Consider the following 25,390-nt stretch of genomic DNA (forward strand, 5'->3'; position numbering starts at 1 on the left):
GACAATAGCAATTGCAGAAAAAAAAAACAAAACCCACAAACATACAGAAAAGGCAACTCTCCAGCTAGTCTGGTTGCTAAGAAAACCTCAAGAAGAATAATCAGACTCATTCATAAGCCATCAGAAACTAGGATCAAAGCTACTGTGATGTAGAATGAACTACGTCATACATCTGAGATGCCTTGTGATGTTCATTTAAATACTGTTAGCACTTTCATTCTCCAGGTCACTAAGACAGAAAGAGAGATTCAATTCATCTCTTTTGGTTGACACATGTAGCTGACATGATATACAGACAGCTTTATTCCCGTTCCCCACACTGTTAAGCTCCAATAATGAATCCAGGGAGCTCTGCTGGTAGACACCATCATTATGTACACAAGCTGTCCCCAAAGGCATCTCATTCTAAAGACCAATCTATGAAAAGCTCATTTTGTGAACAAATTTGTAGAAGAGTACCAATGCCCTTTTGATGCTTCAACCACAGATTAAGTAATCCATTACTGAATTTCTTGCTGGTTGCTTCAATCTGCAAATTCAGATTCAATGTTAACATTAGCCTTTTCTGATAATATTTAACTATGTAAATAGGAGGAAGCTTCTCCACCTAAGCTAGGTTCAGATGGAATTTCTGATGATATAATCTCAGTTACTGCAGGAAAAGCAAATTTAATATCAGCTCTCAGGCAAAATACTCTAAGAAGATCCAACAATTTCTGAACTCAGTATGTGGAGCAATGAGGGCTTGTTTCACGAGAATAAGACAGGTTTTTAAACAATCATTTTACTAAGTATGGAAGGAAGTATTTCTTCTATATACAGAGTTCAGTGCTTCGTAATTGTCTCCTGAGATTTTGTTGGATATAAGCAGACACTCCAGGAAGTCTTACATTACTGAAGAGTATTCTGGACACCACCCAGAATGCAAGGAATAGGAGTAGATTTTCACATATTTCTAGCCAGCTTTTTTTCCCCCCCTCGCAAATGAATAACGATCCCTCTGCCGTGACTTTGGAAGTTTCACTGTCATGTTCTTTAGATATAAGTCCCATTGCAGCACACAAATGCTAACAGCTGTTATAATGCAGGTTACAATGTTGGAATAAGACTTAAGTAATCAAAAGAAAAATGTCCTCTCTTGAGCGCTGAACAGTAGGAAAAAAACCATGATTTAGGCAAAGAAGGTAGGTCACTGCCCTATTGCAAGGCTGAAAGAAAGTCTGGATGTATTTCGGCTGTGAGGGAGGAGAGTTCATAAAGAAATGAGATTCAACCACACTCTGCATATAAAGTCTTTTATTTCCAGGTTCACAGCCAGAATACGTACTAGCAGAAAGCCAGTACTTCTTATCCCTTCTTGTCCCTGCCTTGAATGTCTTTCTAATAATTTTTCAATAATCTACGTTCTGCAGGACAGTTGAGAGCTTTAATACAGCTGACTGGAACATAAAATTCAGCACCACTTGGTAGTAACCAAAAAAACCTCCCTGGCAGTCAGGTCAAACGGACACTGAACTAACCTCTGATTCTTAGTGGTGGTCCCTCCAAGTCGGGGTTTAGGCAAACAGGGACATTGCAAAGCCGCTTTCCATGCTGTATCTGCTCTGTAAATAAATACAGAACTTCAGTCTCAAGAACTATGAATCCAGCATCTGTCACCAGCACCTCAAGTCTTAAATAGTTAAAACAAGAGAAAGACAAAATACAACAGCTATTGAAAAAAACCCCAAAGAGTTAATTTTTTAAGCACAGAAAAGCAGGGGGAGGGAGGGGAAGAGAAAGATGAAAGAAGTCCACAAAAGGAACAAGGACAGGTAACCTAATACCAAAGAAGGCATTTTAGAAAAGTGTCATTAAACAAGAAAGGAAGTGCTAGCCATAAAGATTCAACAAGACATGGAATATATGAGTCACAAAAAGAGAAAGACAGTGTTTAGAAATACCAAGAGACTAGAAGTCAGGTATAGTTTCTGCTGACAGAAGCTAGATACAAAATTATTTCATTTTACAGATAGCAAGCTTGGGAAAAGAGTGGTTCGAAACTAGAAATGAAAGAAACACATGCTGCCTACCAATTTAATTTAAAAAACAAACAAACAAACCCGTGCACGAACCAAACACACATCATATACTTATGTGGGATAAGACTATTTCCTAGTTGTTATACCTGAGTATAATCACTCTTAAAATTGTGGTGTGATACTGAAATGACAAAAGTCACACTGAGCATTTGTCCCGAAAAAAAAACACCAATCTGTTTTCTGTCCAAATAATAATTTTACTTTGAAGCTAATGGTTGAAAAAAGACTGAGAGATGTAAAGCTTTCTGGAAAATAACATTTTACTTTGTATCTCCATGCCTGGAGGCGTTTAGCTGGAATGAATGTTGGAGGAAAAAGTCAATAGATGTTATGAAGAAAGCTAGTGGACTTGGAACAAGATTAACAAGACAGAGTTCCTAAGTGGTTTTGAGTACTGACTGGCTCCTCTTACATATAATACACACCAACTACTTCTTGCAGAATGAAAGTAGTCACTTTTTCATCTCTAAACCCCTGCCTGAGAAATGAAGTGACAGCAGCTAAGTCTCTTCAATAAATAAACTTACCTGCTGATAGGACAAAAAACCCCCATTGTTTCCATTGACAAATTCTGAGCTTCGTGATTTAAGGATCTGATGCTGAGCACAGGACTCAGCAGACTGGCATAGAGAGGATAACCCTGAACTATATACCATACTTTTAGCCATTCTTCAGCTACAAGATTTAGTTTGATGGAATTTGGCACTGAAGACTGAATTAAGCAAAAATGTTAACTCAGCTGTTCAGAACTTGTAGCATGCTGAATGAATGTCTCGCTAAGTCCCATATAACAATTTAAACATTCCTTTCTCTGGATGCATCTGACTTGCTGATCAATTCCTAAGAAGCACAATTAGGTGATGGGCAATACAAAACATCAAGATGGGCAATAAAATATCTGGCATTTATGATAAACCAGAATGAATTCTTTGTTTAGTGATACCTGCTATGAATTTCATCATAACAGAAAATGTTATATAGGAGAAAAAAAATAAAACCCAAACACAACACAAATAAAACACTTGAGTAACAAGGAAATTATGTGCTTAATTCAGTTTTCATTGCTTTGTATTTATCTTAAAATGAGAAAAAACAGGTCAGTGAGTGAACAGAAAGTTCAGATGTTCAACATGAGCTGGCAGAAACTTCTTTAAATAGATATAAAACTGGCTGATATAAGGCACAACTCCATGGTGTACCAACACCATTGTAAATATACGTGCAAATAAATGATTCCATGCACCAAGGATGAAATTCTATACCTAATGAAATCAGCAGTGATACTTCAGCGATTTCATTCAATGAGGCCAGTAAATAATCCAAGTAATATGCAAAATTGTAGGGACACCACCAGAGGGATAACCTCCCAAATATGTAACTATTCCAGTTCATACCAGGTAAGAATCTGGTACTCACTATAAAGTTTCAGTTTAGACTTGAGATTGATTACTTATCATCTGTAATGGTAAATTAGAAATACTCTCTTTTTAAATGGATTGATACAAAGAGTAATTGGTTTAGGAAACAGAAATAAAGAACAATAAATGCAGCTCACCAGTATCCCAAGTGCTGATATTGTGGGGAGCACTAGACTGGTGTTCCAGCTGCCTCTTCATTAGCTGGTTCATTGTCAAAGCTCCCAAAGAGCCTCTTTTCATTTGTCTGAACTGAGCTGCAAGTCAGAAATGCAAAAGGATTTCAGGGGTTCAGACAACATGTAAAACTACTCTTATTTCCTCATCTTACAAGCCAGTATGAGATAAATACTGAAAGGGCAACGACTGCTTGCTCTAAGGATCTTGCTCAAGTCAATACGCACTTTTGACACAACTACACAGGGTACAATTCTGGCCTCAGTGACATCTCATCCACTGTGTCAACTGTCAATGCCTTTTTGTCTCCAAAAATCATGAAAGCTCTTCAATACACTTGGTATCTGTGAAGTGTAAGATACCACCCCAAAATTCCCATCATAAATGTATGCTTGACCCTCACTCACATAGAATGTGCCAAAGAAGGTAACTTGATCTCATCCCAGCACAGTGTGGAGGACTGCCCTGTCCATGCTCACCATAGGAAAACAAATTCACTGACTCTGTACCACCAGCACCGCTCATGAGTGACACAATCTGAACAGGCCTCCTAAATACCCACCACTCAGGCATAACACCTGCACATTCTTCTGAAGTGTGAAGCCAGCACGCCTTTGAAGATGGGTCACTTTTCTAACTACACTGCCGTTCTTCTTACATGGAGCTATCAAGCAACAAGCATTCAATTTTTCCCTATCCATCAATTTACAAATCTTCTTTAAATGGATATTATTGTTTGCTTTAAAAGATGTGTCTCACTGGGTAATGTCCCCATGTACACACACACAAAAACACAACTTAAAAGTTGTGGATTTAAAATTTAAGACCTTTTTGGTCACGTATTTTCTCAGTGCTTAAACGGAAGCAGAAACAGATTATATACAACTCCTGACTTTCTTAATTTTTTTCCTTGATTCATAAGAAAATTGAACAGGCAAAATACATTCACTTTGGTAATTGAGTCTGTACAATATATTTCCACCACTGAAACAAAAATCATTGTTCACAGTATGAAGACACAGTTTTAAGGCCCTGCTTGAACGAGGCATGTGAGACTGCCAACAGGTATCTCCACGTGAGAAAGCTCTTAAAATGTTGCCTTAAGTATATGTTTAAATGCTCTCCTCATGAGTGCCTTAAGGCAAGGGCAACAAAGCAGAATCTTCTCCTAATGATTATTTTCATCTGCAATTACATTCAACATCGTTAAAAAGGGTACTAACATAATATCAGGAAGTTCCATTCTAAAATTCCAAACAGTACACAGCTAAGCTCTGAAAATAAACCCAGCATTTCAGATTATTAACTGTGATGAAGAAGTACAGACAAGGGAGAAACTGCAACTTTCAGAAAGCTCTGAGAGGCTGAGTGCCTTCTCCTGAACTTGCTCTACTCAGTTTCTATCTGAGTGTTTCAAATTCAGAGAAGGCAGAGTACTCCCTCACAAAACGAGTACAGGCTCCAAGTAATAATAAACAAAATGATAATGTCAGTGGGAATCTGCACACTAAAATTATTTTATTAAGTGAAGTATCTTGAGTCTTCTCTCATTATATCCTTTCAATGTATCAGAGAGCATTTTAACTCTATTTTCAGTCCAAGTACAAACTTTTCCAGCATTGCTGCAGAGCAGTCCTTGTATAACTGAACTTCTGGAACTGAACCAGACCAAGAGACTACTCCATGTCTCACTTCTTTTGAAAGTTATATTGCAGCTGCCTTTCACAGCAAATTAGGAGAAAAATAGAATTTCCATCGTTTCCAGGGCAAGGATTTTAAATAGATGCTTTATCACTTTATCAAGCATAGAATTTCCTGATGAAAGAACAGCAATTAACATTAGAACTGACAAGACTGCTTGGAGTGCAGATGACTGTCAAAATATAGAAAATTATCTCTGAATTTTCTTAACAGCTTTTGCAATTGTAATTAAAAAAATTTCATGCATATTTCACATAATCAGGGTATTGTTAAGCAGGTTTGATTTCTAAGGTTATTTACCTGATTTCTCAAGGGCAGCCATGATTTCAAATACTGATAAGTTAAGAAGAAAATTTAAAAACAAAACAAAACAAAAAACCCAGAGAGCTGCCAGCCTTTCAACAGTGTTGGATACAGGCTGATGGCTGTGGACCAGCACATGACTTTTCATGCCTATGACTGACTAGTGGCACAGGGAGGGAAGTTTTCCTCCATCAGATTTTCCACAAGAAAGCTAACAATCATGAGAAGACCAGTAACTTTCATATAGTAGCTGGTGAGCCTTCCATATGTTCGCTAGTGATCTGGTCAATGATCCCTCCATTGCTCTGGAATTCTCTACTCCAGAAGACAAGTCCAAAGGCAAAATCTTCCTATCACAGCTAACAATGCATGCTTTCTGTGGCCAGGCACAGGCTGTACAAGTAATGTTATCTATTTGCGTTACAGACGTGCCTTGTTCTCACAGTCCTGATCAGGACTTATTATGTCCTATAAAGACACATCATAGAAGGTCAAAATTATTTCAGTCTAAATGGACAGGAGACACAAAGGAAGCATTCAAGTCCCTTTTCGCAGTTGGAAACTGAGGCACGCCAAAAGAGGAAAGGAATACTCACAAAGTAATGTAGGCTCAATATCATGTAGATGCTATTCCCGATTTCATACTGGAATTTACTGGAACACCTAGCACTCAGTAAATCCAGAGAGAGATAGGTCTTAACTGGCACCTCTTCAGCTGCTTTAGTAAGTGAGATCTGTACCATTAGGTGGCCAACAAATGCACTCTGACTACAAAATGCACACAACATGAGACACTTGTGGTAAAAGTGGAGAGGAAACGTCTAATTTGGAGTACTCATCGTGTTTCTAAAACAACATCTTCCTTTAATAGGCCAGACATACTTCAGATGCTGAATTTCAGAAATTAAAATTTAACTTTTCTACAGCAATATGGAATTGCAGTTCAGCAAGATGGTTGAGCTGATCTAGCAGGTCACTAGTATCAAAGCAGGTCATCATTTCCTCTCCCTTTTCTACTAGTCAGAATTCTGCCCCATCAACCTTTGGATTTGTTTCTTAACATTACCTAGATGGACATGCCATTCTGGATTTTGTCAGTGTTCTAAGATGTCAGTTACGTTGGAAGGTGAAGGCATCTGCTCTGTTAAGCCATGTGTCAATGTTTACTTAAACCAGCCCAGTTCACTTTCCACTGAAATGGGTAGGGGAGCCTCAGGTAAATAGTTACGCATTTCAGCGAGCAGCTGAGGAAGTGGCAGTTCAAGGTATTTTACAAAAATTGAAAGAGACTTCTTTCCTAAGGTACAGCAAGAAATGTACTGAAGACCACAGTAACCACCCTATGGAGCTCTCATCCTTTGCTTCTGTGTACTGACAGCCAACAATGCTTTCTCTCACTGGAAAATAAACATCCAGCTTTAGTGAAATACTGCTTTTAGCTGCTATCTACTCTAATACAAGAAAACCACATTTGCCAAATTCACCACGTCACAACAGAAAATCTTGCAGCCACCAACTGCTAAAATCCTGCTGATCATCAGAGGTTTAACAGATCTAATGATACCCAACACAGCTGTACTTCCAAGAATCAATGAAATTCAGGGGAAGGCATGTACCATACATGATATCACAAACACAGCAACTTAAGATTTAATCCTTAAACCAGACAAACTTACTTGATATGGAAGAGTGACTACTTGTCTCCGGGACACCTGCTTCAAGGGTCGGTGCAGATGATGACTCTCTTGGCATATCCAGTGTTGAAAGTCCTTTGGCAGCAGGATCTGCATGTAAAAATTGTGCTGAAACTCTCAGTATTTAGAGTCAATAAATATTTTCCATCCACTTTCTCCCTGGATGCCTTTTTAACATCTTTGCAGTAATCCATTCACCATCTGGCACTCCCAGCAGTTTTAAAAGGATTCAGTGTGTGTGTCCTAAGAATTTTTATAGAGGCACAGGAATCTACTGCTTAAAATCACTTTTTAAAGGAGATTTCTACCTACGCTTTTTAGAGCTCAGAACTAATAAATGCACATAGAGTTTGATTTTGATCCCACTCACAGAGTGATTATCAGAACCACCAACATGGAAATAAGAGAGGTACCACTGATGTAAAGCTAGTTTAAGTGACAGCTTAGCATCTTTTAAAAGCCTTATCTCCAACATGTAATTGGTTTTCCTTCAAAAGGCTGCTGATGTAGCAGTTGATCCTAAAGATTAAAAGAGTTTAAGATTCTATCATTAAAAAGAAAAATAAGCCATTAAAACTAAATGTTTTTATGATAACTGATACTGTCAATATGCGAAGAATAAAACGAAATTTTCGAGTGTTGATGGCTAGTTTCAGCATATCCTATAAAAAGGACTACATATCTGTGCTGTAAAAAATCTCAGGCAGTAAACTCCGTAGCCCAGCACCATGCACTGGAACAACAAACCCATCTGGGTATTTAATTCAGAAATCAGTTATATCAGAAGCCCTTCTAAAACATATGAAGCACAATAAGCTAAAAAAGCTTGACTAAGACTTTGAAATTATAACCAGCCCATTATGATGGTGATGTTAATCCTACTTAAATGAATTACAACACACATGTTCGCAAATAAACTAATCAATAAGGCTACACAAAGCAAAACAGAACATAAGAGATACACTAAACAACCCAAGTCACTAAATCACCTAGTTATCTGAATTGCCTGTATCAGCCTGCAATGTAAGTGAGCTCTTAAGGAGTCACTGTGAACGTTTTATGCTCCCCTTGGATGACATACTCGCAGGCATGCAGCCAAATGACCATCATACTGGGACAGCCCTTCCAAGCAGTTTCAAGGATGATAGCGTTAGTTACTACATGAAAACTGGCCCTTACTAATGCTCAAAAACCCATTTGAGTCTAATTGCACAACTGCTTCATGACCATTCTTCTCTAAGAACATCTGTGAAAAGTTCAAAACACGCAGCTCTCTTGTTTTTACAAAGCTCCAGTGGTTCTCCATCTTACTGGAACCATAAATGGGACAACAGGTCTAAAACATAAAGGGAACAGCATAAATACAATCACACTGAATGATTTCTTCTTGTAAAAGTGGAATATCATAATAGGAAATGATACTATGGTTCCCTCTGAAGCAATTAAGAAAGAAGTGAGGTCAGGAGGTCACTTCACTGGCACCAAAGAACTGAGGCCTAAAGGATTCTCTCCTTTTTTAATTATGTTAAAAATGTTTAATTATGTCAAATATATTAAAAAAACACTGGTAAAATTCTAATAACTGAAAAATCCTGAAAAACAACAGCCACAGCAGCGAAGAGGCAGCAGCATACAGTTTTTAAAACTGTTTGACATGTCCAATTGGAAACTGAGGAAACAGCTAAAACACACTTTCTTTCCATCCAAAATACTTAGCAACAAAATCCTGTAATCAAATGACCTGAAAAACTTGGGATACACAGAAATACTGTACGACTTTCCCCATGCTTGAACTTTAACAAACACCATATAAACTTTGTGGATACCCAATACAAAGAGGACTACAAAAAGCTTTTAGTGTCTAAATCAAAACCTGTGTACATGTCTGATCCTAAATGCAAACGGTGGTTAATTCCAAGTGCTCGTATTTCTGAAGTCTACAGTCTGCTCAACTTTACACTTCGTGACCCAGACTGCTTTCCACTGCCTTATGCTTGTAGAAGAAATAAAGGCCAAAAATCACTGCACACAAACGAGAATCAGTGTAGCTGAATCAGTGGACTAGATCAGCAGGATAACAGGCACAGAAGTACCACAATTTTTCTGACTCCCTGCATAAAGAGGCCATGTATCAGAACGAAAATTTTTGTCACTGAGCTCCACTTCATTTCAAATGGGCCCTCACACATGCACCATACCTGTATGGTTAGTACACTTCTTGTGACAAGCACACACCTGAAAGCATTCAGCTAGCTCAGGCCACATCAGATGCTATATGCACATCTCTTCTTACACTGCTCTGTTACTAAAACCTTCACACAGTAATAAGCCTTTTGATTGGGTCAGTGATTGAGCTCACCTGCCTCCTTCTGCTCTCCCAGCTTGTCAAGGATGTTAAAGGAAATGTCCAGGTATTCCCTCTGAATAGCACTCACAGCAATCTTCCTCTGCTTCCTCTGGCGAGGAACAATCTGAATCTTAAATTCTGACTCCTCGGTCTCCTCTTCTTGTTTCTGCTCCGTGTTTTGTTCAGGGTCAGACTCTGTGTTGGTATCAAGTCTATCACTTTCTGTTTGGTTTTCAGAATCTTCGGGGACTTTAATAAGGACTGTCTTTACATTTGGGCTCGGAATTGCTCCACTAGGTCTAATTTCCTCCACACTGAGCTCAGAGTTATCATCAACAGACAGTTCAGGAAGGGCAAATGACTTCTGCAGCAGGTCCCTTTTCTGTTTCAGTGTTAGTGTGTTCCCACTGGACATGTCCTGAAGTTCTTCTGGATTAACTATCTCTGAAGAGCCCTTTTGATCTTTGGGAGAAGTGGAAAGGAACTCCTCTATTCCTGCTGAAGCATTGTTGCTTGCATCCTTAGAACTAAAGTCCTTGGAGCAATCTTCAATGCTGAACTGGACCAGCGGAGTTGTGCTGAGGCTGAGTGCAGAGATATTGATAGGAGTTGAGGGAGATGATGCAGCAGTTTTGCCAGAGACCTCATCGTTCAGCTGGTTTGTTTCTTCTTCTTCATCACTCTCCACTATTCTAAGGGGAGGAAGTGGTTCAAAGACTAAAGAGTCACTGTCTGAAGTGGAGAGTACTGAATGCTTTTCAGGACCCGATGTTGAGTCAGAGGACAAATCTATCAGATCTAAATCTTCCTTGGGACCAGCAGGTTTAACTGGAGAGTCCACTTTCACTTCATAGGTTTCCATGCAGTTTAGCCTAACTTCTGGTATGACAGGTCGTCTTGTTTCCTGGAAACTCTCTGTACGAGGAAGATTTTCTTGTGTTTCTATATTTTCAGCTTTGGTAGAAGAATTCTGCCGGGATCGCCCATGATCACTCTGCCTGTGTACGGCATAAGCAGCAGGGACAGGCGGTTTTTCTAAGTCACACCGGTCTATGCAGGACTTCCTGCGATGTTCATCTAATGAAAACAACAGGGAGTCTGCATTCCCTATATCAAGAGATTTTTGTTTTAGAGAGCGCAGTTTTTTTTTCTGAATGCTTTCTTCTCTCACACAGCGTAGAATACTGTCTTGTAAGGCCCCCGTCTCTCTATATTCAGCCAGCTCTATTTCACCTGATTAAAACAGAAAGAGCTAATACTACCTCAGTTGGAGACTTCTGGCAGATGTCTTCATCTTTAACTCACAATTCAACAGGATTGGCATTTCAAATACAAACCCAGTATTAGTCAAAATTGTCTAGATTTCGTTTTAAACTCAGAGCCATGTTACACAGATTGTTACAATAAAGAACAACAAGAAAATCCTACTACTTGGATAATAAGGTATTATCTAAATTCTACCCAAATTCTACTCACCCTGGAAGAGATGTACCCTAAAGACAGACTGTTTAACCTTATGCATTGAAAAGAAGATAGCACAGACAAGTAATTTCTGCAGATGCTTGGGATGGCTGCATTAGGCATGAGAGACGAAAGAAGAAATGAGCTACACAAACCACTCCAAAGAGGTTTCAAAATAATTTTGGTCTACATCATTGTGGACATCATTTGGACATCAGCAAATATTAGGGTACACCTATGTGTTATTTACTGCAGCAAAGAGGGCTTAAAATGGATGCTTCTAATTCAAGAAGCAAGGGTAACAATCGCAGTGAGGATGTGGCAGCACAAGCCTGAGATATGACAGGTGTCCAGGGAATTTTTGCCCCAGTGATCCTAGACCCCAGCAGAATCTAGCAACTATCACACCACATAGTCATACCTCTCCATCCTAGGGAGGAGTAAAGTGAGCACAGTTACACTTGTTGGTACTACCGCTGCATTGGTATTTTGCTACGTGAACACATTCATTGAGAACATTTTAAAATGTTATCACCGTTGTTATTATGAATGACATATTTTCACATAAAACAGAATATTCCTGACCATTATCATTCCCATATTTCAAAATGCTCCACATATGGAATCACCATGCAAAAAAAGTTAAAGCAGATATTTGCTCTAGTCAGCATCATTCACCCCCCATGCAACCTGAAAGAAAAAAAGGCAAGTGGGTGGTGGTGGAAATATCTTCCATTTTTTTGGGGTATTCATTTCAGAAACCTAAATTTGAAAACAAAATCCTTCCTATTTTTTGAAACCACCAAGTAACCCTTTTTACCAATGGAAAACGGTAATATTTGCAGCAGCAACAACAAATTTGCTTACCCTAGAGTCCCACCTCGTTCAAAAAAAAAAAAAAAAATCAATCCATTTCTGGGAAAAAATAAATTTCAGTAAGATCTTCAGCCCAATGGTGGAAGAAAATTGCAACAAATCCTCTTAAACATTTTTACATTTAAAAGAACTTAAACGTTTCAGAAAACATCTGCTGATTTTAGATATTTTACTTTGGAGTGCCTACTTTGAGATTCCTGTAAGAGAATTCATTCAGGGAAATGAGGACTACCTGCTCTCAAAAGTTAGACAGAGTACTTGTACTGAAATAAGACAGGATAACAAATTCTACAAAGAAAGGTGGTAGCCTGAAACTAAGAGTAGGAAATTGTGTTTCTGCATGAGTTTGTACCAATAAAATTCATACTTCTCTGAGCATTCATCTCAACTGGTTGATATTTCACCATTTTGCTGCCACCAATTCTTTTCAGTCTTGCAAAGAAAGTCTGAGATTCTTTATTGCAAGGTCCAGTTGGTGTATCATGAATATCAGATTCATCAAAAACACTGTCTTCTTCTGCTGGAGAAAGAAAAATCTTTATTACTCTTAAGAGAGTGCAATTCCTTCAATGAAAAGCTATGCAACAAAACCTCAGCTAGTTTCAATTAAACTTGAATTGGAAAACAAAGAATCATGTGAAGTTTGCAAGAAAATTTATATCCCAGGTATTACTTTGTCATTCATGTTACATCTTGAATTAAGGTCAGAAAGGACAGAGATAAATGAAAAATGGGTTACAATGCAACAGAAGTATACCAAAGCTTTTACCATTCTAAGCTGATATTTTCTACTGATAATAATACAGATTCTTTAGATGGAAAAAACAGAATAGATCAGAACACTGACTTGAGTAAATAAATTCTATAGTGCTCAGTGATAAATGGTAAACTGAAAAAGACTGAAATTAGTACAAGAACTGCAAGGTCAGTAATAAACCAGCAAAACAGGAAAGTGAAAAAGGAAGAAATGTATAATCTTGGGAAGCTGGTAATCACAGAATCACAGAATGTTAGGGGTTGGAAGGGACCTTGACAGATCATCTAGTCCAACTCCCCTGCCAGTAATAGTAATAGAATAAGACCTGAGTATGAATTATGAAATTATTGATCTAAGTAGTAATAGCAAAACATTATGCTCTAATTTGAGACCTGCTGGTTGAAAATGGCAGAGAGAAAGAAAGATCCAAATTGTTTTATCCATCAAAAAATAACCACATCACCTGTATTAAATGGCTACTTAAAAAGAAATTAAAAAAAAAAAAAGGAAAAAAATCTACCTATTGTGTCTAGTGATTCACCTCCAAGGTGTAAGAAACACTACTGGGACGATAAAGAAAACAGAGCACTCAAGAAATAAAAAAGTTTGCCTTGTTTATTCTAGTAAGCAAACACAGAGAGGTGGAGATGAAATGCATTTGGTGTCTAGGAGCGAAGAGGCAAGTAAGCCAAAGAGTTAGAATGGCCAAAAACTGAAGACTTAAACTGGATGTTGATATACTGAGCTTTGAAATTGCTGGGAAGTTTCTACTACATGTGAAGCTATGCAACTGCCACCTAAATGGATCAGGGATAAGATACCCAACTGATACGATGAATCCAGAAAAATCAATCCATCAAAGCTGATAGTAAGAATTTCTACAGGGACTGGGTTTAGTAAGGTGGGAGACCACTTAACGTCATGCCTTATGTGTCTAACTTCTTCCCCTTGGCAACAAATGCTTCGTCTCACAAGATTTCTCATCAGCTCTACAACAGTCTGTACACTTGCCATGATCCCCATGACAAAGTTTGCCAGAAAAATTAGGAAAAAGGTTCAATAGTGGAAAAATCCATCTTTAGCATAGGGATTCTTTCTGCCTGACAATGAAATCCTCATCTGTTGATCACCTAAACACCACCTTCGATGATGATAGCAGCACACACACTACCTGACCAGAAACTAAACAACCTTCCTTAGATAAGGCGAGAAAGGCTTCAACTTTCCAAGCCCCTATGGAATTATACTGGCTGCTTCTTGCAGGTGGAAGAAAACTTTTCTACACCCTCTTTTTTCTGCAGCACTTCAGCACAGGAGGAGAATCAGTCCTACATTTAAGTCAGCATTTACTGAGTAAAATTTGCCCATTCATGGTCCTTTACTTCTGAGCAGCCCAAAGCACTTCAGAACAGCTTTGGAAGCAAGTAAATATTTTTCTGATTTTAAACATAGGGAAACAATGATGAAGGGAGAAGGGAAGGCCACCCAGGGAATCAATGTTGGACATGGGATTGGAACACCAAGTTTTCTAAACCGAACTTGGCGCTTACTGTGAACAGGAAGCTGGGTACTTAGGCACCTCATTTTGTCTTAGAAACATCTCAGAATCAATCCAGAAACCGAGTGCATTTTAGAAATGTATTATTACTACCCTCAGTGTTACTAAGCCATTATAAATTAAGTCATTAACTCAGCTCAAAACAAAGACAAATTCATAGTAAGTCCACAGTTATCTGAGCCCTCTTAGCCCTCCTCTAAGGGCTAAGTCCAAGTGAGTGAGAATATGCAATACATCATTTACATCCATTTTAAGGTTCTTTTAATTTGCTATAGCTGAATAATAGGGTGTTCAGGTAAACAAAATTTTGTGTCCTTGTTCTGCCAGATATCTTCTCATGAGCAACAAGCAGCCAAAGAGGAAAAGTTACTGACACGCATACAGAGTACTTCTTGTATTCTTCTTCAGAAGAAGAGTTTGCTGCACACTAGGAAGACTGTTTGAGAAGGATGATGCAAATAGCAAATAAGCAGCTAAAAGGCAAAATAACTGAAAAGCAGCCTCAGCTTAACATCAAAAGAACCTGTTAAACTTTGATCATAAATACTTATCATTTAATAAACTTCGCAACAGTAAGGAACTACACTCAGTGACACAATCTGATTTCATGCCCCGACCTTACACCAGTTCACACCATCACAGTACCTCTGCTACAGCTAGCAAGCACATACAGAGCTAACGATTGGACACAGACTATAAAGGTTGAACCATTCTCTTCTGCCTTTAGACATCCACATTATATATGTCTGCATGTAAGCTAGTCAACTTCACCTCCTTTTACAGAGAAAAGCAAACTATAGACTGAATTCGTCATTTTCTCTTTTCAACCTCAAGTATTTGCTACTATAATGTGTTATTATAAAGTACAATCAGAATGCAGTGTCAGGCTGGTTGCACACCTTGTGTGTGGGCATGATCAGTTAATATTGTCATAGAAAAGGCCAAGGACTAACCAGGCACGATGACTGAACTACTAATTCTAAGGTACACTCCCTCCGAGAGATGTTAGACTGCTGTGCCATGCTTAGCCTACAAAGAAACTGTGAATTTCTTTTACTATAGATGGCTATAGCTGGTCAGATAAGTTACACCTTGGACTTAATTCTGAGTATTATGTTCTAAAATTCAGACCATGTTTACCTGTTTCTACAACATCTGCAAGACAATGAATTAAATCAATGACTATCACACAAAAGAGAGTGTTAGAAGTACCTTTTTCCTTTTCACTGTATCGGCTTATGTTACTGTTGTCACTATACAAAGGACCAGCAGTTGCATGCGGCTTGCAGCTGTGATACTGAGCATTGAGGGTATTGACTGTGATGTGGATTAGGTGAAGTACAATCTTGCTGATTTCACAGTCTCTGTAGGGGTACTGTTCAGTGAAAGAGAAAAACTTCAGCTTATAAACTAGCTTTTCTCCTTGGATAAACATTTAGGCAGTAAAATAGAAAAATGACAAGAATATTGTCATCTAGATGCCCTTTGCCTTCCTTTGATCATACGTTTCTAAATACACCATGAGAAGCAGGACTGTTTTCAGCTTTGTACAAAAAAATCATTTAAAAAAGAAAAAAATCCCTATTAGCAACACTTAGTACATTGTTTTATTGACTTTTATGATGCAACCAATTATTATTAATAATGCAAAAGGTCTCTCATCACAACTGTTCTCCAAATATTCTATTTCAATCAGCACGTTATCATTCATTTCTAGTACCTCCACTTCCTTGTATGCCCTATAGACCTGCTAGAAATTAAGCATATCAGAAGTATTCACAGCTCCATTTTAGTGCATAAACACATTACATTTTAGCAACACTTCCTAACAAGTATCACACCACTAAAGAACACAAGCTGTTAAGCTGACACCACCGCCCCCCATTTAAAGTTACTAATATTTTTTTAAAACTAATTCAAAGTTGCTCAAAATACTTTTCATTGGAACTTTATATAGCATTTTCCTATTTTCAAATCCGCATTTTTCTTTCTCAGGTAACCATGTGAAAGACAATATAGGTAAAATTAAAATTTAAATTAAATTAAATTAATTAGAATTAAAAGGTCAGTAGCACAGATGAAAGCCTAAGTACTTCAGACATTGCAATTAAATGCAGTGAGTAAGCAAATCAAAGAAAAGTGATCTTTAGAGTTCCTTTCACTTGCAGTACAGTTAGGGGTTCCCTGTAATAAATTTCAAATTGAAGTATAAATTTTCACGTGGACAGCATCTTTTTAAGACCACTCACCTTATAGAGAATGACAAGCAAAGCCTTTAACCACATCTGCCGAATGTGAGGTTTGAGGGACCAGAGGGAGCAGCGAGGAGGCTGCTGAAAGTAATGCCTCAGCTGAGGACAAGTGCAGTATTTCAACACTTGCACCACCAAGGGAAGAAGGTGTTTTCCCAGGTTGATGTTATAGTCCATCACCTGAAAAGAATATTAGTACAGGAGTTAGCTCACCAAAATCAAATCCATTGTTGTGGAAAATTAACTAATGCAGTTAAGGTATTAATTAAGCAAAAAGAAACAGATGTTTTTAAGGAGTCTCACTATCAGTTAGAAGTTTTCTGCCAGCCTGCCACATTCTCCTTTTAGCCAGAGAGGTAAAATGAAACAAAAGAAGATGTGTTCTGAAAGCCTTTCATCCTGCACGGTCTAAATTTTAACATACATTGGCAAGTTGAAATCAGCAGCTAAAACTAGATCATAACAAGGATCCACAAAGCCCTTGTCTCTGACACTGACCTATACTGGTTGACACCCAGGAAGGTGTAACAGCAGGTCAAGCAAACTCCAGCACAACCACCAAGATCTAACAGGTCCCTCCAGTTTCAGTGCACTTTATCAGGAGCCCTAATCTAAACAGACACAAACATCAGTTTTATCCACATCATCCATTTCCTTCAGGTCTGTTTCTTTTTTTGGTTTTGTTTTTATGAGAACACGGGGATAAGCCTTATTTACAAACACAGAACTCATGTCTCAAGTTTCCTCCTGAACAAGCTGATCTGTAAAATCCTCTAGTTCAATGTGCAGCTGTCTCACATTTTTGTGCTGCATGCATACAGCTAAACAGATGAATCCCACGTCTATCCATGTAGGGTTAGCCTGTCAAACAGATGATACGTAATCACCAAATGTGGTCCTACCCTTCAATGCCTTGTCCCCTCAGAGTGTGATGCAGTTACATAGCACAGTTAGCAAAAATTCATCCATACAAGGAAGACAAAGCCCTGCCTTAACACAGCACATACTGTAATACAGAAATGCCTGAAGCTGAGCAGATCCACTTCTTAAGTTGTCACAGGAAGATCTGGAATAAATGATGTTGCAAATGCTGAGCAGAGCTCAGCCCATGGCGCCGAGCAGAGCCCGGCACTGCTGGCCTCCCCGCTCCGACGGGCTTGTACAACATTGCCACCACGCGGGGCAATACCGCAGTGACTGCAAACACCAAAACGGGCACTTCTGCTGCCAGGGAGAGAAAAAGGCATTTTATGTTTTCAAAAATTCAAAATGCTCAGATTTTATGACGCAAAATACTAAGTCATTTCATTTCATCTTTTTTTCCTTGAACTGACCATTCTACCCAAGCTTGGAATCAAAAATTAACAAACCAGCAACTCAGCCCAATCCCAACCTTTCTGGAGCTGATTGAGGAAAGCAGGTATTTATGACTAGGGAAGGGACTGTAACTGAAATAGATCTCTTAAGAGCTCCACGCTGAGTTTTCACTCTGTAAACGCATCTTTGGATGGCAAACAGCATTTCTCTCGCAGCAAAGCTGATTCCCAACACAAAGTAGCCCTACAGTTAAGGGAAGGAAAAAAAAAAAAACACAACCAAAAAAACACCACACCATGCACACACAAAAAAAACCCAAAACATAAATTAAAGTTTTGATGTCTGCTGCATGGAGAAGAATCCTAGCCTACTAAAGTTCCCAAACTCCATTTGATGTCAGGGGAGCCAGGATTCAACTACGGAGTGTTTCAAACAGAAGTGGTGAATTCAGCTACCATGAGACATTTTAAAGGCTGAAGAGGAAAGGCAGGGGCTGTTATTTAGAGCTGCAGTAAGCAGTACTTCTGAAAATCAGGTCAATTATGATTACTGAAGTTCAGGAATCCAAACTTTGAAAACATGTAGAAAAATGTGAAAGATACTGCCCTGTGATCTAAACTGCCACTTCCAAACTCCCAACACAATGGTAACAGGCCTGAATCTCCTTTTACATGCTTCAGCTTAAAACTGTACAAAAGAAAGATGCTTAACACCACACAGCAATGGTGCTCCAAGACAATGGATCAGGATTCATTTGCAGCTACCCAGTCTGCATTAACACCTTCTATTTTGCCTGCTTAAACAAGGATAGCTGACTTCTCCGTAACTGTGAAAGTTTATCCAAATATCCACATCACAATTGACTTTGAAAAAATCACCGATTCCAATGTATGAACCAGAAAATCCTGATATGTATTGCAGATACAGAAGAGGCTGGGATAACTTTGAGCAATGTTTGACTGTTACAGTGGGTATTTTAAGAGCTGGGGCAGGGGGAGATCTGAAATCACAGGCCTCTCTCTCCCCTAAGGTAATCCTTTATGAGAGACTGTGATAAGGAAAAAGTGTGAAAGTGATGTCGATGCTTCATTGCAAATAAGAATACTCTGCAAGTATGACATGGTTTTCAGCCTAGCATCACCAACTGCTCTACCAGTAAGAATTAACTGAGCCTTAGAAGAGCATTGTGAGGTGAGGAATTACAGTCCTCCTTACAAGATGGAGAAAGAAAGCACAAGGCAAGGATGGGCTCAGTCATTTATCATAGCAATACAGGCAGAGGTTCATCATGGTGGCATCATTCCCTAGGAAAGGCAGAACAGAAAGTCCTGGTGCACTCTAAGGAAGAAGGAGAATGAGTCTTCCTGAAAAGTGAAGAATGTCGAAGAGCTTACAGACCATTCACACAGGGAAAAAAGCAAGAGCACATGGGTCCCAGGTCTTCCTGAATGGGAAAGAACGAAATGACACGTGAGGACAGTAAGGCATTCAAAAGCTAGTGAAAGAGGGCAAAAAGGTTTGGAGCAGTCTTAATTTTTCATACAGTGGTAGTGTTTGCATGCCTACACACACACAACAAAATTGTTGTCTCTATGCCAATGATGCAGCAAGTTTAGAGTACTAGTAGGAAGTCAAAAATCAGCATACTTCTATTTAACTATTTACTTTTTAACTGCAAAGCAAAAACCTACAGAAAGCACGTGACTAGGTTGCACGGAGCTTTCTGAGAATAAAAAATAAGCAGCCATCCTTGTTCTCAAATTCTTTCACCAACAGAAGATGTGTTAAGTTTTAAGTAGAATTGCCACACTCAGCCATTATTTTGATACAAAGAAGGTTGTGCTACCACCATCTCAACAACAGGCAATGAGAAATAGCTGCAAAAAGTGGTAAGTGCCTCCACCTACTTGTGCAATTCCAGCAATAAAGGCATTAAAGCAGGTCGAAACACGCATTTTTTGTGGTGCAATCATGAAGCATCCTTCCTGCTGATCATAACCAAGCAGGACGTACAGATGGCGCTTGACTGTGTTGAAAGCTTTAGCGCTGCTGATGTCCGACTCGGCACTGCTCTCATCCTTTGCCATGAACTTCATTAGCACAGTAATGAGCTGGTGGACAGTCTGGTGATCAATCCCAGCATCCTCTGGCAGCAGGTCTTTTATTGTATTATCATTCTCTGGGGAGGGTTGTCCTACCAGCACAAGAGAGACATTGGTATCAGAGACTAGGTAAGACTGTAAATAGGGTACAGAATACACCAGACATTTTTTCCAGAGTTCACTGCCCCATTTCTGTCCAAATACACATGGTGAAGTCACAGGAGATAGGAATGCATTTCTGAGGGCATTGTTCCTCTGTTGCCTCAGGCTCAACAGCACAGTAACACCTAGTGAACTCCATTTCTCAGCTTTCCCATGTGTAATGAAGCTGCTTATCTTCCCATCCCAGTGCATTTCTGCCAATCGAGGGTTATTACTCCTTCACATCTATGCATTAGAGGAGAATCAAATCCCACTGCCACCAAATGCTCATCTGGCATAGTTTTCAGTCTTTCCTCAGCAAACATTAGTGGACACTCTTCACCAGTGGAGGATGCACAAAACAGCAAAGGGAGGAGATGGAGAAAATTCTACCAATAATGATTAAACAAAGAATGAAGACTTCCCCTTTTAGCATTGAGTCTGCATTTCTCTCAAATAACTTGGGCCAAAATGTAGGCACTATAATGTGTTAGGTTTTGGGACGCTAAGTGTTATGTCAAAACTTTGATGACTTTTTCCCAGAGAAGTAGTCTAAGACTTAGTTTATAAATACTGAATGGAAATAATCAGTCAGTAATACTTTATGTGGGACTATGATCATGTGAAAGATGAGAGGCTACTTACAAAGCACAAGGAAGCTTTGGTGCTGCCTATCACTACCCAAGCAAAACAGACACACTGCAAAATAACAGTTGCCAACTGAGCAAGTATTTTCACTTTCATAATTAAATATTTACTTAAATACAGTATTTCCAGTTACTTCTAAGACCACTTATCATTACTAGAATTCTCTAGTAATTGCCTTTCGAGTTTGTGATAAGGAAAAAGTATGAAAGTGATGTCGATGCTTCATTGCAAATAAGAATACTCTGCAAGTATGAAATGTTTTTCAGCCTAGCATAGCCAACTGCTCTATCAGTAAGAATTTCGTCCCATTTCACCTATGTGTAAGGCCTTTTTTCAGTGCACATCAGTATACCAGATTCTTTTTGTTAAATAATCCTGAATAAATGCATAGCTAAAGCACAGTATATTATTCCAACATGTTCTATTTTAAAACAGTAATTTAAATTAAATGCTTCTGTATAAATAAAATGCATTATATATGCATTATATGTAAAACAAAAATTATTTCCACTAGGATAACCAACAAAGGGAACAGAAAATATCATTTTGACAGCATCAAAACAGGGTGATACTTGAAAATTAAGTTTTTATTACACCATTAGTTTTGGTTTGTTCTTTAAACACTCTACCTGTTAACAATTAAAATTAATTGTTACTAAAATGCATTCTGATTTATTTTCTGATCCATGGTTAAAAATCTGTCTAACAGCAAATAACTGAGATAAAGCAAGCTGGTATAAAGCAGAATTATAAAACAATCTTATTTTCATTTCAAGGATAAATCCTTTCAACTATTGGATATAGTCCTTACATTTGCAAGAACAGTTTAAGTTGAAGTTTACAGGACAGCCCCTACAAGAAAGACTAGCTCAAAGCATAATCTTAAAATTGCTCCTGCATGTCTGTTAGGGTTACTAGCCAGCAACTTCTATCCACTTAGACTCTAACTTAACTGTTAGAGTTACTTACATGCCTCAGGCTTTATGTAAATTCATAGCTATATATTTATAGAAAATACTAAAAAATTATTTTAATATTATAATTGAGTGGTATGTATAAAACAGACATTTTTCTACAACAGATGTATAGCCTATGTTTGGGAGTTAGCTCCGCAGATGAATCAGATATGCTCTGTACTGCCAATGTAAAGTATTAAAAACTATTAGTCAAACCTTAACAAAAAATTTTACAAAAAAATTAAGATTTTAGAAAGAAATAATAAACACTGGGCAGGAGGAGAAGGACAGTCACTTGTTTCATAGTTTCCAAAGCATCTGTGATAATTTTTGAATTGTATTATCAGACTTTTCTTCATAGCAGTGGTTACTAGCTACATGCACCTTTTAATGTACACATTTTTAGTGGAAACTTAATTTGAAGCTTAGGTGATTAATTACCTGAGCTTAGAAACTGAAGCTTTGAAATATCAAAATACATCTAATAAAATCACAATGGCTAACAATGTCTACAGTGAGATTCACACTACTTATGTGGCAAATTTCTCTAAGCCCAGTGTATAGCAGGTGGGTGGTGCCATTAAATGAAGAACAATCATTCACTGACACATCTGTTCATCGCACCACTACTTCACTTGTTCCTTCTCTGAGACTGTGACAACCTGCACATATGGTCTGTAAGGAACTGGTTGATTTCCAGCTCTTACTGGGGTAGTATGACAGGGGCTATACACAACTAATTCAGAAGCTTTCCTAGTCCATTTCACAGCTCAGTCAGTGCCCACGCTGGCAAGGTATTTCCCTTTCAGCAGATCACCCAGTAAGCTGATCTGTTCTGATTCTGAATTTATGTCTGTTGGAAATATTGCAACTCTTGAAGAAGGAATGTGAAAAAATCTGAATCTGAGATTTTTCACTTCCAAACAGTCAGTCTACACAGGACTCAGAGCAAGAACTGTCAGTAGCCACAATTATTTAGAGAGTACTTGGACACTGCTGAGCTAGCTATTCTACAAATGCCTGACTGAAGGGCAACATCTTCACAAAAACGTTAGTAAACATAAAATAAGGGACTATAAGCACACAGAGGAGACAAGTGTAATTTACAGCACCAACAATCAATAGCATTCTGTCTTCTGTCTCTAAAATGTAAAGGTCAAAGATCAGGCTGAACATAGGTGACCCATAGGGACAGCCTACTAATGGTTTACTCGTTCCTGTGGGCAATGAAACACAGGAGGGCAAGGCACTGCCAGCATAGCTGACTGCCTGTGAATAACCTCCTCCCAGCCCTGAAGTAATATGCACAACTGGCGGCAGTTTGCAGTACAGACTGAAAGCAAAGTTTCAATTTACACCTTTTGGAACCATGCCGAGACGTGATGCACTGTGCCTTTTAGACAATTTCCATCTTGTGTAAGTTCATCTCATGAGTCAGCAAGAACTCCAGCGCTAGTGCCTTCCTTTTCCTGTTCCATCAAAACACCTTTCCTTGTCAAACCCACCTGGTGTTTGCTCTGGTGTTCCTCCAAGGGCTGGAGCAGACTGCTCATGTCTGGTCAAGCTCACAGCTTAAAAATAAAACAAAACAAAACAAAACAAAGAGCAACTCTGTTTAAAAGGGCAGTACTGACACCTCATACTTCAGCATATATTCAGTGCTAGCATATTTATCTTCATTTACTCATGCACTGTTGTCAGGCAGTGAGTGCAACCATTTGAAACATGTCACTTCCATGCACCATGTTCTATAACTCTAGTTTACTCCATCGTTCGGTTTTGCTGGTACAAGAGTCACCACACAGGAGCCCTTATGCAGGATCAGAAATCAAGAAGGATTACCTAAGAGTACCAAAATACGGTGGTGTTTGTTCTGGAGAAAAGAAATTACCTTTTAACTTAACAGTTCACCAGCACCCAGTTTTGTACATTTTATTAGTTCCTATTATATGGGTAGGAGCAATGCAAGAAGTCCAATTCGAATATAAAGACTATTCTGTGTTTGTAAAATTCTCTAAATGAGAATGCATAAGCCTTATTTCTGCTTGGAAAGGTATCTACACAGCACTCCATACAGGCCTATGTTTTTCCAGCACCTAGGTCCTCCTATACAAGCTGGCAAGAAGGATGTGTTGCTTTGACACTGTTTTCTTAACAAAGGAACACTGAAGATATCCAAAAGCTCACTTGAGACATTAACAGTTGTTTTTAAGATGTCTATCATATGCTGCATACACTGGTTAATAATTACAATTAATAAATAAATTAGTAACATAAGAATTTTTCATAAACACTGTATCTATTTTAGACAAAACTAGTGTGTATTAGCCACAAAGAAAAACTGAGATCTGTCCACAAATTAGTCTTGGAGCATTTTGTTCTAGCATTTTAAACAAACATAGCATAGACATAATATTTGTCTATGTTTTTTGTTAAACTCACTAACTTGTCATTACCTGAATAATGCCCAAATCAGTCAGAAACCTAAATTTGCTATCCCAATTGGATAAATATTGACAATTCCGATGTGTACCCAGCAACAGGATACAATCGTAAGGGAGAATATACAGGTGTGTCACAAAAATATAAATAGATACTCAACGAATTTTGGTGGTTAAGGTTTCTGGAAGGGAGAGCGCTCTCTTTGACTCCACTGGTCCCTTCACACTGTCCCTCAGGGAACGCACACTCTTCTGACGATTACGTGCGAAACGAGCCCTCTTGATCTTCCACATTGCTGCATCACTGAGGTTGGCGACATTTGTCCGGACAGCAGTGATAGCTTTGCAAATGCAATTGACCAAGTTAGGATTCATTCCACAGCATGGTGAGGCCCTAGTGCTGCCAAGTGCCAAATGCAACTGGGCCCCAGGTCCCACTCAAGTCAAGAAAGCTTCATATGGGCTCAAGGGGTCCATCTGCAAGGTACTCATTTGCATGCTCTCATTCTGAAATCCATAAAACCCCAAATGGCATAACCATGTTTAAAAAAATTATGCTGTTACTTCTTTCTTTAAAGACTGGACAAATACAGGATCTTGAAGCCAAAACCTGAATTTCAGGCTATGGGAATATGAGGTGCCCTCTATTTAAAATGGCAGAATTCTCAGGAGTATGAATCACGTTTAGTGCACTCATACCCAATTGTAGCCTCTAGCTTTGCCTCACTGACCTCCTGTCCTGCCTACACCTATCATCCCGGATTTGAACAGCGCCTCCAAAAATCTGTGAGTGTGATTATGTATTTACAGTGGCGTTATCGCAACTATCACTGCATGTCTTAATGGGGTCACCAACACTTTTCTATACTCATGTCTATAAGCGCATTCAAACCTTTTGAGTTTAATTATCTGAGCAGCTAAAGCCAGCGAGCCCATCCCTTGCACCGCTTACATCTTTGAAAAGGCAAACAGAAAGGTTAAAAAGAAACTTGAAAAATATCTTTTGCATATTTTAAGTTGTAAATCATTCAAATATTCACATTTGAAGATATGACCCTATATTTGCAGCCAGAGGCACTAAAAACTAGTGCAGAGATTCCCTCCTCGGGCCACAGCAGCAGTTCCCAGTTTTGGGTCAACCTACTAACATATGGAGAAGAAAA

The 25,390-nt window shown here is 38.6% G+C and overlaps 1 protein-coding gene across 4 annotated transcripts in view; it reads right to left on the reverse strand.

Annotated features, from left to right (window-relative positions):
- Nucleotides 1-25,390, reverse strand: part of UNC79 (unc-79 subunit of NALCN channel complex) — a 110,829-nt gene that overhangs the window by 41,539 nt on the left and 43,900 nt on the right. Inside the window, exons 26-35 of one of the 4 annotated variants that reach the window (XM_086462330.1) lie at nt 24,389-24,568; nt 23,292-23,357; nt 19,847-20,133; nt 16,620-16,802; nt 15,583-15,745; nt 12,423-12,572; nt 9,731-10,951; nt 7,354-7,461; nt 3,637-3,753; nt 1,521-1,604 (exon numbers count right to left, since the gene is read on the reverse strand). In XM_086462330.1, the coding sequence (XP_086318456.1) occupies nt 1,521-1,604; nt 3,637-3,753; nt 7,354-7,461; nt 9,731-10,951; nt 12,423-12,572; nt 15,583-15,745; nt 16,620-16,802; nt 19,847-20,133; nt 23,292-23,357; nt 24,389-24,568 (2,559 nt within the window). Of the gene's footprint in view, nt 1-1,520; nt 1,605-3,636; nt 3,754-7,353; nt 7,462-9,730; nt 10,952-12,422; nt 12,576-15,582; nt 15,746-16,619; nt 16,803-19,846; nt 20,134-23,291; nt 23,358-24,388; nt 24,569-25,390 lie in introns of all 4 variants that reach the window. The other 3 variants (XM_086462329.1, XM_086462331.1, XM_086462332.1) reach the window with 3 other exon arrangements.

This window comes from Leptosomus discolor, chromosome 3 (assembly GCF_034619465.1).
Source record: "Leptosomus discolor isolate bLepDis1 chromosome 3, bLepDis1.hap2, whole genome shotgun sequence".
Taxonomy (NCBI): Eukaryota; Metazoa; Chordata; class Aves; order Leptosomiformes; family Leptosomidae; genus Leptosomus; species Leptosomus discolor.